The sequence below is a fragment of the Stylophora pistillata genome, chromosome 3, assembly GCF_964205215.1.
Source record: "Stylophora pistillata chromosome 3, jaStyPist1.2, whole genome shotgun sequence".
NCBI classification, from domain to species: domain Eukaryota; kingdom Metazoa; phylum Cnidaria; class Anthozoa; order Scleractinia; family Pocilloporidae; genus Stylophora; species Stylophora pistillata.
Genome location: NC_142521.1, coordinates 41,702,612 through 41,717,891, shown reverse-complemented (window position 1 = coordinate 41,717,891; position 15,280 = coordinate 41,702,612). Strand labels below are relative to the sequence as shown.

Genomic DNA, 15,280 nt, shown 5'->3' with positions numbered 1-15,280 from the left:
TTGCCACAATTTTGCCACAATGCTGCCACAAGTTTCAGGAAATGTTTTTATTTTAGATATAAAAAAGCTGCCATTTTATTGCTTTTAAGCACTTGAAATTTTTTTCCAACTTTTTCTATAACGTTCCTAAGAATGCCTGGGACACTATATAAGATAATGAAGACCGATATGACATAAGCCATATCGAATGATAAAACATCCATTACAATTAACACACGTCACATATATTTATTGACTCATAGCTAAGAATTGCTCAGGAAAACATAAAATTGTAGATTTTAAATTCAAATTAGTGCAACTGACTCACAAAAAATTAAAGTAGAGAAACTCCCTCGTAATGGTCTGGTTTCCTGGGATAGGAGTAGATATCTGGTAATCTGTTCAATAAAATCTCCCTGTTATTGAATATAGTGTGGCATTTACGTTTTAAAACACCACGCCAGAAGACTCAATGTCAGAACACGAGAAAACTAAAAATGCGATTTGCATCTTGAATTCGCCGCAACTGGTAATAAGTTTTTGTCAGATCAATTTAACATGTATGTGTTTCCTGCTATTATTCAATAGAAAAAATTGGCATCGTTTTCCCGCGATTGTCATGGAAACGTATAAATGTTATTGTTGCGAACATAGACAACACGAACGAACAATGAGGTGATTCGCGTTCGAACCTTCCACACTTTTTTTTTTAGCTGGTTTTAATGATCACGGCCCGAGTAATGGCAAGACACTGGGTTATCTTGATTAGGAGAAATAAGTTCCTCTCGGCATGCTTTCGATTTGAATACAAATGCGTGGCGCCGTCTCGTGTAAGGAAAATGCACACACCCTTTGTTACCCTATAGAATTTTGGCGAAGCGGGCCAAAACAGTCGGCTTGAAAATTACAAGAAGACCATAAATTATGCAAAGATTTTTTTCTTTGCTATTGTAGCTGAGGATCCATTTAACCTTTTGGAAATTCTTCACCATATGATTTAAACAGTAGTCTTTGGTACTTTCATCTAATAAACACGTATAAAACACTTCGATCTGCCTGATATCAGTTAAGTTAAAAAACTCTCGAGTTTTCATTAGCAAGAACACGCAAAACGTATAGGTGAATGTTTTTTCGGGTTATTTATCGATCGACGTACAGTTCTGCCTACACTGAGTGTACGCTTGAATGGGTTCAAATTTGTTACGACCGTTTTAAACATATATCATGGTTCAAAGGAAAGAACCATTCGGAGTTTCTCTAGATAAAATTGACAGGTTTCTCTTTCCCACAATACATTGAATTTTTCGCATTTAGCATTATATAGTTGAGACTTCGTGACACAAAACGCGAAATTTTCAACCAAAAGCTCTGACGATGTTCTAATCGGTTACAGGCTGTCTGTGAGCTCAGAGCTGAGAGGAAAAACGCTATACCGGAAAAGCTCTATCGTCAATGCAATATTCACAACAAAATAAAAATGACGTCACACCAGCTTTCATTTTGCGACAACACGAGGGGGAAATTTTATCTCAAACGTGTGCCGGGAATTTTTCGGATAAATTTCCTTCGCGCGTATGTTCTGAAAAGGAAAGCCAAATGAGACTCTTTGAAAGAATGGCTTATAAATGAAAGTCCTCACTGCAGCTCGCAGGAGAGCTTTTCAATCAACGGTTTTCCATCCAACTCACAATAATTAGTGATCCAACTTTAATGAAGGCTTGCCGCTGTAGAGGATTTAACTGCGCATGCTCCTTAAACAGGTGTTGAAGGTAGTAACGTCTTCGATGCAAGCCATATTGTCAAGCCTACCAACCAAACAGCGAATAATCTAGCGGCGGCGAAACATATTATTGTAACGTGTTTTTCTTGCCTTCGCGACGATCGGCCATGCTTCTAGCGGATCCCGAAGACCTTCCGACGATGTGAAATCCCGCTGAAGTTCATATGCTTTCCTCAACTTCTTTTCCCTATGTTACTCCGGCTTAATTATGGCATTAAGTCAAAACACAAAGAAGCTGATTATACGGATTGTGTTATTTCTCGTCTACCTTCTCGTTGGAGCAGCAATTTTTCATGAGATCGAAACTCGCCAAGAGAAGAAAGTACGAGACAAATTTAATGTCTTCAAGCGCGATTTTCTTACCAAGCACAATATTAGCGAGAATGAGATGAACGAGTTCCTTAAGAAACTAAAGGAAGCTATAACATTGGGATTCGACTTGAAGAAGGGAGATTTTCCTCAAGAAGATCAGTGGCATTTTATGAATGCATTTGTCTTCGCTGGAAATGTAGTTACTACTATTGGTAAGTTAAAATTCAAAAGCACCTAACTGCAGGCGATTAGAGAAACTGTAGAATAGATTTTGCGCGGAGTGAGGCCTAATTTTTCGCTTGCTTGAAATCCGCGCGATACGACTCACACACTATTGGCCCTAGCAACAGCTAACAGCGCGCATGAAATGAAAGCTTTTTAAGAGCGACCTATTACAGTAGCTAGCCAAAATCGTTATTTATCTTTGCGCCATTGTCTAAGGTCGATCTTGGATCGCCGATGTGTTTTATTCAGAGGGCAGATCGTAGTTGTTATCGATAGAGTTTCGCATATATTCAAAGAAGTCATAGTGATGCTTAGACATTACAGATTCGGTCAATTTTGGCTTCGTCTCATCTGAAGCAGCTGTGTCCAATGATTGTTTAATATTTAAATTTTCAAGGCTTTAAATGTGGCGAGGAAAACGCATACAGCAGCACTCGAGGAAATTTATAACAGTGTAAAATAATCAGCCAAATAAAAGAGGAAACTCACTCTCCCATGTATATAACCAATATTTTCTTTTTTCAACCCAGATATTTAATAACAACATGCTTTAATTGGGTGCCCAAGCAAAAACCTCTGAGAATTTTTACAGAAGGGATATATTCGCTACTTTATCCGCTAGTTTCCTTCTATAATAGAGTGCGAAGAAAGCGATAAATCTTCTAAGCGTTGCTACGATGTGGAACACTCTTTCATAATTCTGTGTCTATCAGAACTTTGTTTTCGGTTCAGTCATTTCTCCTCCATTAATCTTGTAGGTAAGTAATATCATAAGCCATTACGCAAGCCAATTTTATCGGGAGTATTACAAAAGCATTTGTAAAGACGCGAGCCTGAAGGGCATAGAATTGTCCTTACTATTCAAACCTTAAACATTACTCTTGCTAGAAAAACGGCCAAAGCCACTCACGATTTTACACTTCTAAATTAACAATCCTCATGACGTTGTAAGGAACGAAAATGATCACTTTATCGAGCTAGCACAGTTTGTTTTCGATACCTTTGTTTTCATTCGGCCCGCCTCGCAAAATCTAGCCGCAAAACGCAATGCGGTCATTTGCCGCAACAAAGCGTTAAAATGCTTTAGATAAACAACATATCTGGGGGTTAAGTATTTCTTAGCTCGAATGCTAATGTGTAGTAATCAACTACGGCAATGTTTAGGCGTCTAGTTTAAAATAATGGGCTTGGATATCAAGTGAAACTGGCAGTATAGGACACGAGACTGACTGGCGGAAGAATATATTTACAAACTTCAACTGTGGTCAGTTCGTTTGAATCACTGAGTGAACTCTCGACAATTACAATCACAACTTTAGCGCGTTGATAGCCCGAACAAATTAATAACAACTTCGTTGGATTTAAAATGGATCTGTATTTAACTGATATGTCGCTCTCATACAAATATTTGTTGGGGCTTAACGTAGTTTAGGCAATGACAGTTTCCCAGACGCGCGATAAGAGAACATGTGACATGAGACGCTTGTATGGAAGGTTTGAGCACCATATTTCGCGAGGGTTTTTTCTTTTTTTGAGTGTGAAATACAAAGAGATCATAGCAAATCATACAAGTGACTTTATAGCTTTATTAGTATTATCATTCTTATTAATATTATTATTATTATTCCACTTAACTCCATTAGTATGCTTTCGAACATAAACCCTGATTGAGTTGTACACCTTTCTGTGGCTAAGCGTTGACTGTTCTGCATTTTTTCTCTCCATCAGGTTACGGGCATCTAGTTCCTACTTCATCTTTGGGTCGTTGGTTTTGTATCTTTTACGCATTAGTTGGGATTCCCTTAACGGGTCTGACCCTACGCTCTGTGGGAAACCGGATTTCTGAGGAAATTTCTTCGATTATAAAAGGATTCGAAAGAAAGGTGTATAACCGAGAATCAGATAAACTGGAAATCAAGACTGCCATTATAGCTTTTGTTTTACTTCTGGTCATAATAATTTTCCCAGCTTTTGGATTTCAAGCAATCGAAGGATGGTCGTATGAAGACTCGGTTTATTTTTGCTTCGTTACTTTATCCACCATTGGATTTGGTGATTTTGTGACGGGGAATCGTAACGATGCGATAGATGACAAGGCGACCAATGTTGTGTTGGAGTTCCTTAACCTCATCTATATGGTCGTGGGACTGGCTGTGATGTCTGGTGTTATTGTTTCAATTAGTGGAGTTATCGAAGAAAAAACTAAACTTATTGCTATGCCAGATCCTTTTGAAACGTTAAGAGTTGGAAATTTGAATTCGAAAGCTTTACGGAAACTAGGAATGGGTCCAGCAGGCCCCGGTGATGGCGTAAGGCCCAAAATAGATAGAATCCATCCGAAAATAAACTCACAGTCTGTGATGAAAGCGGGGATGCCTGAAGCTGGTTCAGTTTTAGATCGTAGCCGATCTGCTGACAATATGGACTTTCAAGGCCCGACGCCAATTCTTCATTTAACTAAAAATACTGAACGAGCTGAGGAAATTTCGAAAAACGAAGGATCCCCCGAAAACTGTACCAGACCTAAATTGTTGTTTAATAATAAAGTTGTTCCCGTCGAATCCGAGAGAGTGTTAACCGAACAAGGACCGAGGAAGGATTCTACTTTGTCTTCCGAAAACAGAAGCGACAGCCACGACGAAATTGAAAGGGAAGTCGCTCCTGATATTGTAAATTCGAGAAGAAATACTTTCACAGAAAAAAGAGGCAGCAGAAATGAACTAGTAAGTGTTTTATTTTATGAGTAATTATATCGCTTCAAAGGCTGATATCAAATCAGAAGTCAAATCTACAAGAATATCTGGTTTTAGTTCTGTTACTCCTGTATAATTTTCGTTTGTTTGTTTAATTTTCATTGAAGTTGGACTGTCTGAAAGAACGAGAGAAGCGAACCATCTATGAACCTCCGATCTTAATTTTGATGGATAGGCTTTATTAAACTATCTGTGACCTTCGCAGTTTTCCTTTGTTTTGCTGAATGATGCTCATGTAAATGTGAAATATAGCACTATAAATTCGACTCTAAAACCAGAGTTACCGTTACAGTTGCTCCTGACTCTTAATTTTGAGACATACGTCTTTTTTTTGTCAAGGAGTCCGCCAAATATAAAAACCCGGAAAATTTGATGCGGTCGCAATAAAACGAACTTCAATTCCTGTTTGACTTTAAAAGGATGTGAGATATCTTCGATGTCAAAAAGAGTTTTTACAAAACAAAGACGCTTCAGAATAAAATATAAAGATGTCACTTTTTCAATGGAAGCACCTGTAATTTAGCTTGTTCTTATGTTCGCAGTGCACCGAAATTAAAATAAAATAGATCCACAACAATATTCAATACGACGCCCTAAAGTTTGACAAAAGAATAAGTTTCTTTTGTTGGTGCTTCAAAACAATGTTCCCGCCTTTGCAATTGCAGCACCCAAGTTTGTTTCTAATAAAAAAATATCAAAATTCATTTATAAATGATAATATTTAAAATTTTTTTTATGATAGTAGACAAATATCAAAGGTTGTGAATACAAAGCATTTACGACCACTGTTTGTGAGAGCACCTTGCTATAGCGAACATTTGTCGGACAGCCGCAAATTAAACTATATAATAATTGCTCTGGATGGAAAAAAAAAATTAAAAAAGCAAAAGCTAAATATACATTTATTTTTCTATTTTTGTTTGGCGCTCCAAAAATTTCATTAGTAAAAGTTGGCATCATGATATCTCGCAGCGAGAGGGAAATACGATTCGTTTTTAGACAAAAAACAGGTTGCTTAGACCCGAAATGTGGTCAAAAGTATTTCTTGAATAAGCTTGGTTGTTTCAGTTGCCGCGAAGTGTTCTTTTGACAGCTGTAGTCGTTTAAACGAACTGTGTTGTCAATTCCTAATGATATTTGCCGTCTATACACCCCTGCCTTCCACTAATGTTTCAATCTTTCTCTTAAGATATGGCTCTAAATTTTTTACAACGCCCGACAAAATTTTCCGTCGCTTTTAATGGACTCTACCAGACCCTATACCCGATAGTTTGACTCCGTCGGCCACCTGAAAACTCACTCGTTCTAATATTACTCAGCGACACTAAGTATTGTAAGCATGCGTGATGTATAGGATTTTCTTTTAGGACCTGATCTCATTTAGTGATGGCAAGAGTCTGTAGAAGAGAATCGAGGTTTAATGTAAATGAACGTCTTAGCACCTCATTTACGCTTTATAACTTTGCGGTTTTTTTTTTTTTTTTTCGGTAATTTGACGCGGTAAATTTAGTCGAGACTTAGTAATTTGCAAAATTCTTAGTTTTGCCAACAAACCCAAAATGTGCTGATGACTTTCAAGATTTGACACCTTTATCGTTTTTCAAAGTTAGGACACAGTCGTAAAACTGAAGGTGTTAAGCTTGGGTGATATTTTGGAGCTGCCCCCGAATAAAAATTCATATTAATACCTAATCTGCACCACTTTTTCGGGACATCTTTCAAGACTTTTTAGAATTGTTATTTTTCCTAAAAATTTGTTCTTGACATAATTATATCCCTTGTAATCTCACAGGGACAAATATACGATTGAAATTTCAAATTCAAACCAGTTTTCAAATTTAATTTTGGGCAATGTTCACACAAGTTTTCTTGTGACTCAAATTAGCAATAATATCATTCTATTGGATTGTCATGTCTCCGTGCAAAGTTCTTGCTGGTTTCTGAAATCTGCCAAACATTATGTAGAAAAATTGTGTCGCCAACCATTGTCTTGCAAATGATTTATCATGAAAAATAAATATCGATGAATGATTCCAGCAGAGATCCTCGAAGAATGACCGGGTACAAATACAGCGGCGAGTACATGGTTGTTAACGTCCGAATATTCTAATAATGATTTTTTAGTTCTATAGAAGCTACAAGGGCCATTTCTAACACATCTCTCCCTTTTACTTAGATTCCGAAGGCAAAACCCTCTAAGCGATGAACAGCAGTCTCTGTTTCATTTCAAAAGTTCAGTAGCAAGGAATCGTAATCGTAATCGTAATCAAAGTTTAATGTCTTTACGTGGGGTATGGTTACCCATATTGCCCGAGCCAGAGGCAAATAATTGAATTACTTTTCTATCCAAGCTGCCATTTTATGACGCATTTTGCAGCGAATTATGATATATCCAAACCATAACCACATTCGGTGTGCCTGACTGACAGAATTAATCAACAATTAAGATCTCCCGCCTCGAATTTGACTGCTGGGTGTAAATTAATATAAAAAGTACTGACAGAAATATGAGGTCGGACATGTTATGTTTAGATTTTCTGTGTGAAAAGTTCCAGACAAAACATTTGTCTTCAGCAGTGTGATCTAATTCGGCTGAAAAAAAAATAGACACATTGCGGTCCCTTTTCTATCATGTTCCCCGCAATTAACTTCATCAGCCTTGACTACTTTACCAACGAAAGTTTTCCTATTTTGTGCACTGTAGCGAGTTCAAAGTGGCTATAAATTGCGGTTTAGAATGCCTGTGTAAACAGTTCTGATTTCTAATCGCTACAATATTAAACTGCGTTTTCTATTTCACATAGGTTGTGCAAGCGCAGATGACACCCAATCCAAGCCCTCGATCGTCTCCAGCCCCCTCGCCAGTGTCGGTGGAGCAAGAGGAACATTCTCATGTGCGAGGGGAGCCTACTTTAGAGATAAATGAACAGAAACTTTCATTTATTCATAAAGGCACGCCTTCCAATGGCGAGCACTTGATAAACAATGAACTTCCTCCCGTAGAAGTCTTAGACAAAAATTCGGCAATTTCGAATGGATTCGTGAACCATGCGTTGGAAGGGACAAATTCTTTCTCAGAAAACAAAACGCTTGAAATGAAACAGCCCGCGCCTACAAATAGGTAGCAAGGAAGTAAATGTGTCAGGATAAAACAAGCAAATCATTCGCAGATGAAGTCGGCGACATGATCACGTGGGTGGCTAACACCCACAAAAGATCAGCCTTTCGGAGTTAGAGGAGCGAATTACGTGCTGGACGCATGAATGCAACTCCACCAAGTCTCTCTTGCCTCAATGGCGTGGCCAGTCGACCATAGCAGTTTGCTTTCGAGCCTCGACCGTGCAAAGATAAACTGCAGGATTTCCATTACTGAGGCGATATAAGACATCCTCGCTGCCCAGCAGGAAAAAATATTCACGCTTTGAAGAGCCACCTGATAGAGAGCATAGGTATCAATGGACCAAAGTATTGAAGAAGAAAATTTGTTCGGGGGCTCGTTTTAGAGCTTTTTCAGGTTTTGAGTTAGGACTTGCAGCAAGGAAGAAATCTCCCGTATTACAATTTTGCAGATATTTTCTTCTACGTTTCTTTCACGTTCTGAAAAAGAAATGCAAACATTTTGTTTGGTTGACCCAATTTCAAACTAGACTGTATTGACGATGCATCGAACTGTTAAGGCGGTGTTTTGAGGGACGAGGAGCAGTGCCAATGGAAACTGACTTTTTCTTCCTCCATACAGCAGTTAGAAATTGCGTGACTCGAGAAGAGCATGACTCGCTGCCAACCAAAGTGGGTGGGATAGCATGGAGGTAAGGGGGGGGGGGGGAGGGGGGTGGGCGGGTCCTGACACCGTTTCACGCAACCCACGACCGCGACCATTAGGAAAATTAACGCGTCATTTGTTCTTTTTCCAAAAGCGTTCTGCACGCATCACGAATTTAATTAAAAGGGAAAACTTCAAATCTCACCTTACCTTGCCTTCTGTAAAATTCAGGCCGTTTTAATTTTGGGCTTACTCATGCTTCACGTGAAAACTCTTTCCTACCGCCCTCCCCGGCCCTCCCCCCCCCCCTCTTACCGAAAGACGATCGAAAGTAGGAAAGATAAAAAATGGGGTTTTATTCTCCCCAAGGACTGGTTTCCTGCGGTAAACTTGTATTCAAAGCTCTTTTCTACTCAGCAATTAGCAGATCCCGCAGTCTTGCGCAGAAATTTTTCAGTAAGTCAATGAAATACCCAGGAAGGTTTTGTAATATTATTTTTATCGACTACTTCTCATTACCAAAGAATATGCATTCTAGTGTTCTACGAAATGGCTTGCGGAATTAACCTGAAAAAAAAAAACCAATTTGTAATAGATTTTGTTGTAATTAAATGTTAATATTATTTGTAAATATAGTTACCAAATTGAAAGAATTCTGAACAATACTAATTAAATATGAAATTACCAAAAAAAAAAAGATGTATTAGTCTAATTAAAAAATACGGAAAAACAAATATCAATAACTTAATTACGAACTGAAAGGAGTTGATTATTCAGCTGTAAATAGAGAAAAGGAGATACTTTCGTAAATAAAATCCAACCAATCGCATTCCGCCTTCTTTTTCGCGCTGGGCATGCGCATAAAGTACGCTAAACCAAGATGGAGAGGGAGGAAGGTACTCCCCGTCCCGTGTAGGCTGCATAGTTACATGCCATTTTAGGAGCTGTTTTAGCTCAAATATGGGTATAGAGTTTGATCATTGGTTTTCAACGAAACCACGAGAACATAGTAACGTATTTGTCTTTTCAACTCCAAATGAATAATGTAGTAGGAGGAATAACCAGGATTTGCCATTCGATCTAAGGGTCTGGCTAAACTAGGAAACTTTGTTGAGGAAACACTGTTTCCTGTTATGTTTCCCGGGGCGGCTAAATTAGCGCGAAACAAACAAAATGTTTTGCTGCTCCAGTGGCTAAACGAGGAAACATTGTTTCGGAAAAAAATGAGCTACGCATGCGTGTATGAATAGACTGACTTTGAGGAAGTCTGGCGATCGAAGGATGTTCACATTTTCCGTGTATCAAAGCCCTTTGTGTCATTCTGCACAATAATAAGGAACTTCACCATCTTGTACCACTTCCAAGAGGAGTGGTGCACATCGCTTGTTTGTTGACCGGACTTCTTTTTTCTTTCCAGGGCCCGTTCCCTCAAAAATTGTGACCTGATAATTTTCCACTTGCTCTTGTAATCCTCCCGGCTGATATCATTTTTCTGTCATCAGTAGATCGATTTGCGAATACGCCACCTCTTTACTGTCCCTGTTCATTTAGTCCTTATGACCCACGTCCCAGAGACAAGGCCTTTCCTCATACAGCGTAATTAGCATTTCAATTTCTCCATCTTTCCAATTCCTTTCCGGCCTTCCCTTTCCCTTTCTTTGAGCGTGACCTGCTTGAATTTCTTCGCAGTCAGCCATTTTAATTGTTGTCTGCTCGCCGTTGCTATGAAACATTTTTCAATGTGCGAGCGGCACTGGAAATTAATCAACACTGTTTTCATCGTGGCTAAACTGGGAAACATATGTTTCGAACGCAAAAAATCTGTGTCCGGGAAACAAAAATGTTTTTGTCTGCAGGCAAAAACAATTTTTGTTACCGAGCAGCAAAATTTGTTTCCGCAACATGTGTTTCCCGCGCGGCTAAACTGAGAAACATTTGCCTCCGCAACAATGTTTCCGCAACAAAGTTTCCTAGTTTAGCCAGGCCTTAAGTTTTCTGGAGAATTTTGCTGCCCTTTCACTTCGGTTCTCATGCCAGTTTTGAAGGTGGTCATGGACATCGGATTGAAGGACGGTCTGTTAACGAGTATGGTCTGTCTTGGGGTCAGGATATGAGAACTTGGCGGCATACCCTATCCGAGAAATTCCGTGGGGTCTCCCCCAGGGGGTGACAAGTAATAGATCATCTCTTACACGTAACAGATGGTTTTCTCATGGCTATTGATAATAGTGAAGTGTCCGTTGTCGTGCTACTAGATATGTCTAAGGCATTCGATAGTATCAGACATGATATTCTCCTTCAGAAGTTACAGAGTATAGGTGTTGCCTCTTCGAGCTTGGAGTGGTTTCATAATTACCTGTCTGGTCGTAGCCAGAGAGTGCGCATTGTGGATGCTATCTCAGACCCGCTCCCTCTTAAATACGGAGTTCCTCAGGGTTCTATCCTTGGGCCCGTGTTATTTACCATCTATGTAAATGATCTCTTGTCCGTTCCAACCCACTGCAAGTCTGTGTGCTACGTCGATGACTGTAAATTATACCTATCCTTTCGCTCAACTGACATCGCTCGCGTTTTTGGCTATCTGAACGAAGACTTGAGTGAAATCTGCCGATGGTGCTGTCAGAATTCCCTTCTAATAAACCCAGCTAAAACTAAAATCTTACTAGTTGGTGTTCCTCAACTACTGCGGAAATTGCCTCCAACGTCAATTTCACTCTTGGGAAAGGAAATAACACCAGTCCCTGTAGCAAAGGACCTTGGAGTCTACAACGACCAGTCCTTAACATACAACGATCATATTACTAAAACTACTTCTAAATGTATTTTCAAACTAGTACAGATCAGCAGGGTCAAACACCTTTTGGACAGGCAAACTCTCTTACTTTTGATGAACGCTTTTGTTTTTAGTACAATGTATTATTGTTCAACTGTATGGGCCAACACTTCGGCAAAGAAATATAAACAAGCTTCAGCTAGTGCAAAACTTCGCTGCCCGTATTGTATTAGGTCTTAAGAAATTCGACCACATCTCCCAAAGCATAAAATCTCTTAATTGGCTCACTGTTAAGGAGAGACTTTATTTCAACGATGCTATAATGGTATTTAAATGTGTAAATAATTTAGTTCCTGAATATCTGGCTAACACGTTTGTCCCACGATCTCGTATTCACAGTAGGGTGACAAGATCTTGTAATCTGCTCAACATCCCACGATGCCGCCTGTCCTCTGGGCAACGTGCATTCACGTATCGTGGATGGAAATTGTGGAATAACCTCCCAAAGGACTTAAAAGAATGTAAGAATGTAAACGCCTTTAAGTTCCCCCTACTGAATGCGCTCCTTAATGGAACTGTTGCGCAAAGATGAATCGTTTCTATCTTCTATTCTTGTGTAATTTTTGTATTAGTTCACTGGTGTTTTTAACGTGTACTGGCCTTTTGTATTTATATTGTATTAGCTTTAGATTTACTTATATATAGATATATAATGTTACTAAATAAATGTTACTATAATATTACAATAATTTAATGTAGGCTTTGTAACTGTAAAACCCAGCTTGGGAGTTGCAATAAACGTATGTATGTATGTATGTATGTATGTATGTATGTATGTATGTATGTATGTATGTATATCTCGTGAGTCAGAGTGACTATCGAATAGAATGACATCTTGGTATGAGAAATTTCTCGTACCAAGAAATTTCTCATACCAAGAACATGCAACGGATCATTGAAACGCTTGGCTTGCTAGTTACTGGAAACTGAATATACCCAATATGTGACTCTTAGTATACGAAAAATCAAGGTAACCCCTTTGTCAGAGCGATTGACAAAGGGCTAAAACTCGAAACGTCAACTTTAAAACTCTTTACGGTGGCCAATTTACATTATCAACCCAGTTGATAAATCCAATATTACCTTGTTATATACTTCTCCGCCGATGCAGCACCACAGTTTCCTCAGAAACTTACACTCTTTAAGAATAAACAAATAAAATTCAAGGCTGGTACTTGGAGCTGGATGGCGATCTTTTATGTGACATATGTTAACTAATAGAGTTACACACAGACGCAGAAATGTTGAGTCGCTCCTTCTAAAAACAGCTTTGCTGAGTAAAATCAAGAGAATATTAATTGCGCTAAAACCTATCACAAGCAAAAACTCGGCTACATATCTATAGCAAGCAAACTGATTCTCCGCTGTCGGAGGGTTGGGGAATTAGTGTACTTTACTAAGAGGGCAAGGATGCTAGTTGTTGCGAAATCATAGACAAGGGATCAGTATTTTACCGTGCAAAATATCTAAACCAGTTTTAAAGTGGCTTTATCTTTCTTTTTGAGCAGCTTTTTAACGCCATACACCTTAACATCAGTATGCATATTCTCTGTACTGTTCTTTATACATTTCCTAAGGTGCTGACAAGGAGAATTTGTTTAACAATCAAGAGCTTCTTTAGTAGCTGATCATTTCCTATCTTCTTGTGTCTTTGTTTTGTTCAGAATACTAAAAACTTCAACTTTCGACAACGGTTTAAGTCACCCCTTTTAATCCAACGAAAAGACTGCTAACTTCAGGTGAAAAGCACATGTTCCTATATCCCATAGTAATAACGCAACAAAAATGTCCTTGGCGGGCGGGAAAATATTAAAAAAGGGAAAAGCCCTGGGAACGAGGTTGGGTGGTACCATCACAAGTCCAGTCTCACTGGGGGACGTGATATCCTCCCACTGCGGGTTCGGGCCCCAACAGTCTTTAATGTGTGACTCAGGGGGGATATTGTAAGGAGAAATTAAAAACTAGTCACTCTTATGTGTCAAAGGGCCGATAGGCCAAAAGAATATGAGGTTACTTAACTCGTTCCCAGGGCCTTTTCTCTTAGATGGGGGTGGAGTTGGGGGTGGGCCCTAGGAACGAGGTTGGCATAGTACGCATCAGCCCAGTTTCGCGACGATAGCGGCAATCGGAAGCAACACTGGAAGTCAAATCTAAAAAGCTTTGACCTCTCAAGTTGAGAGCTCCACTAACATTAAGTTAGCTCTTGGTATCTTCTTGCGTTTTAATGCGTTGATCACGTGAGCAGATCCTAGAAACAAATATAATAATAATAATAATAATAATAATAATAATAATAATATAATAACTACGTATGATGAACGATCTTCGCAGTAGAGAGCGCTATTTATGCAATAGCGAAAATCAGACCTGAAAAAAAATCAGGCCCGTACGGGATTCGAACCACTGACCTCTACGATACTAGTGCAGCGCTCCACCAATTGAGCTAACAAGCCGACTGGGAGCAGGCCGTTAAGTTGATTTGTAATAAACCCGTGATGATAAATCAGATACAGTGAATATATGAAAGTTCATATATTTTGAACTGCGGTACTAGATACGTATGACCGCAGTTCAAAATATATGAACTTTCATGCGGAAACATTTTCAAAAGTTGCCCAGAAATTTTCTCTAATAGCTTGCCAAAACGAGGAAAATGTTTCCGTTGTTCTTAAATTTTATACAGCCAAACAAACCATTCTATGACTGGTAAATTTTTTATATGAAAAGTGTTGTTTATCCTCTCTTTCTGTACCCTAGTGCGGACCTATCATTTTATTAACCGGAAATCCGCCAAGTTGTCCCAAGTCCTCTCTCAAGAAGAAACTTGGTCACCTGATCATCGAAACTTCCGTCGATTAACATGTTAATATATGGGTACAACCTTTTCAAAACTTCAACTTTACAACAGACAATTAGGACAAACTTGGAACGAAAAGTAGTCTGAAAGGAGCTTTTAGTCGTTGGTTTTTTGTAACACGATACAGGTGAGTTAGTTTTTTCCTTTCTTATAAAGAAGACACGGAAATCGTGTCGCCACATCAACGATTCTTTAGGTATGGAGGAAATGTTTTGTGGTTGTCTTTAATTTTGAGGAATAATTTCTTTGTGGAGGCCATTTCAGGGATTATGTGGGCCGCTATTGTGAATTATATCTCCGTGAAAATAGATCAAATTGGGAAGTAACGAAGACCAAGTTGGAGCTTTAGTTCTTTTTCGTGACTATTGTAATCGATGAAATGTTCCTACCTTTCGTTTATCTTAGCCAATTTTTGCTTACTCTGATATTTATATTTTATATTTATGTCAGGCTAGCGAAGTAGAGAGGTCGTGAACAGATGTATAGCGTCTCTCCTTAGCCGGCTTAGACGAAAACCCGGCAGAAAGTACAATTGTCATCCTGTGCGTTCAACGGTCAAGACGAGTTTTTCGTGAATTCAACGACTTGCTCGAATAAACACGGTGTATTTGGCGTATGCTGTGCTTTTCTTCTGAATGAGAGGAAGCTGCTAGAATTTCAAAATTGAACATCACATCAAGAGCTTATTTCCTTGCTTGATTTGACTAAGTATTCTACAGTGCCCAACTGCGATACGCGAGAATTGAGTGTGGTGTTGATTTTATCTTCTGCTTTAAAG

The 15,280-nt window shown here is 38.9% G+C and overlaps 1 protein-coding gene across 2 annotated transcripts; it reads left to right on the top strand.

Moving 5' to 3' along the window:
* Positions 1-1,539: 1,539 nt before the first annotated feature.
* Positions 1,540-9,641, top strand: LOC111328965 (potassium channel, subfamily K, member 16). Of its 2 annotated transcripts, none has more exons than XM_088754360.1 (3): positions 1,540-2,283; positions 4,025-5,019; positions 7,226-7,820. In XM_088754360.1, exons 1-3 carry the CDS (start codon positions 1,968-1,970, stop codon positions 7,253-7,255), a joined length of 1,341 nt encoding a protein of 446 aa, XP_088610486.1. In that variant the 5' UTR covers positions 1,540-1,967; the 3' UTR covers positions 7,256-7,820. The 2 variants fall into 2 exon arrangements, with proteins under 2 accessions (XP_088610486.1, XP_022789257.2); XM_022933522.2 differs by lacking the exon at positions 7,226-7,820 and adding an exon at positions 7,854-9,641 and having other exon boundaries at positions 1,555-2,283.
* Positions 9,642-15,280: the final 5,639 nt, after the last annotated feature.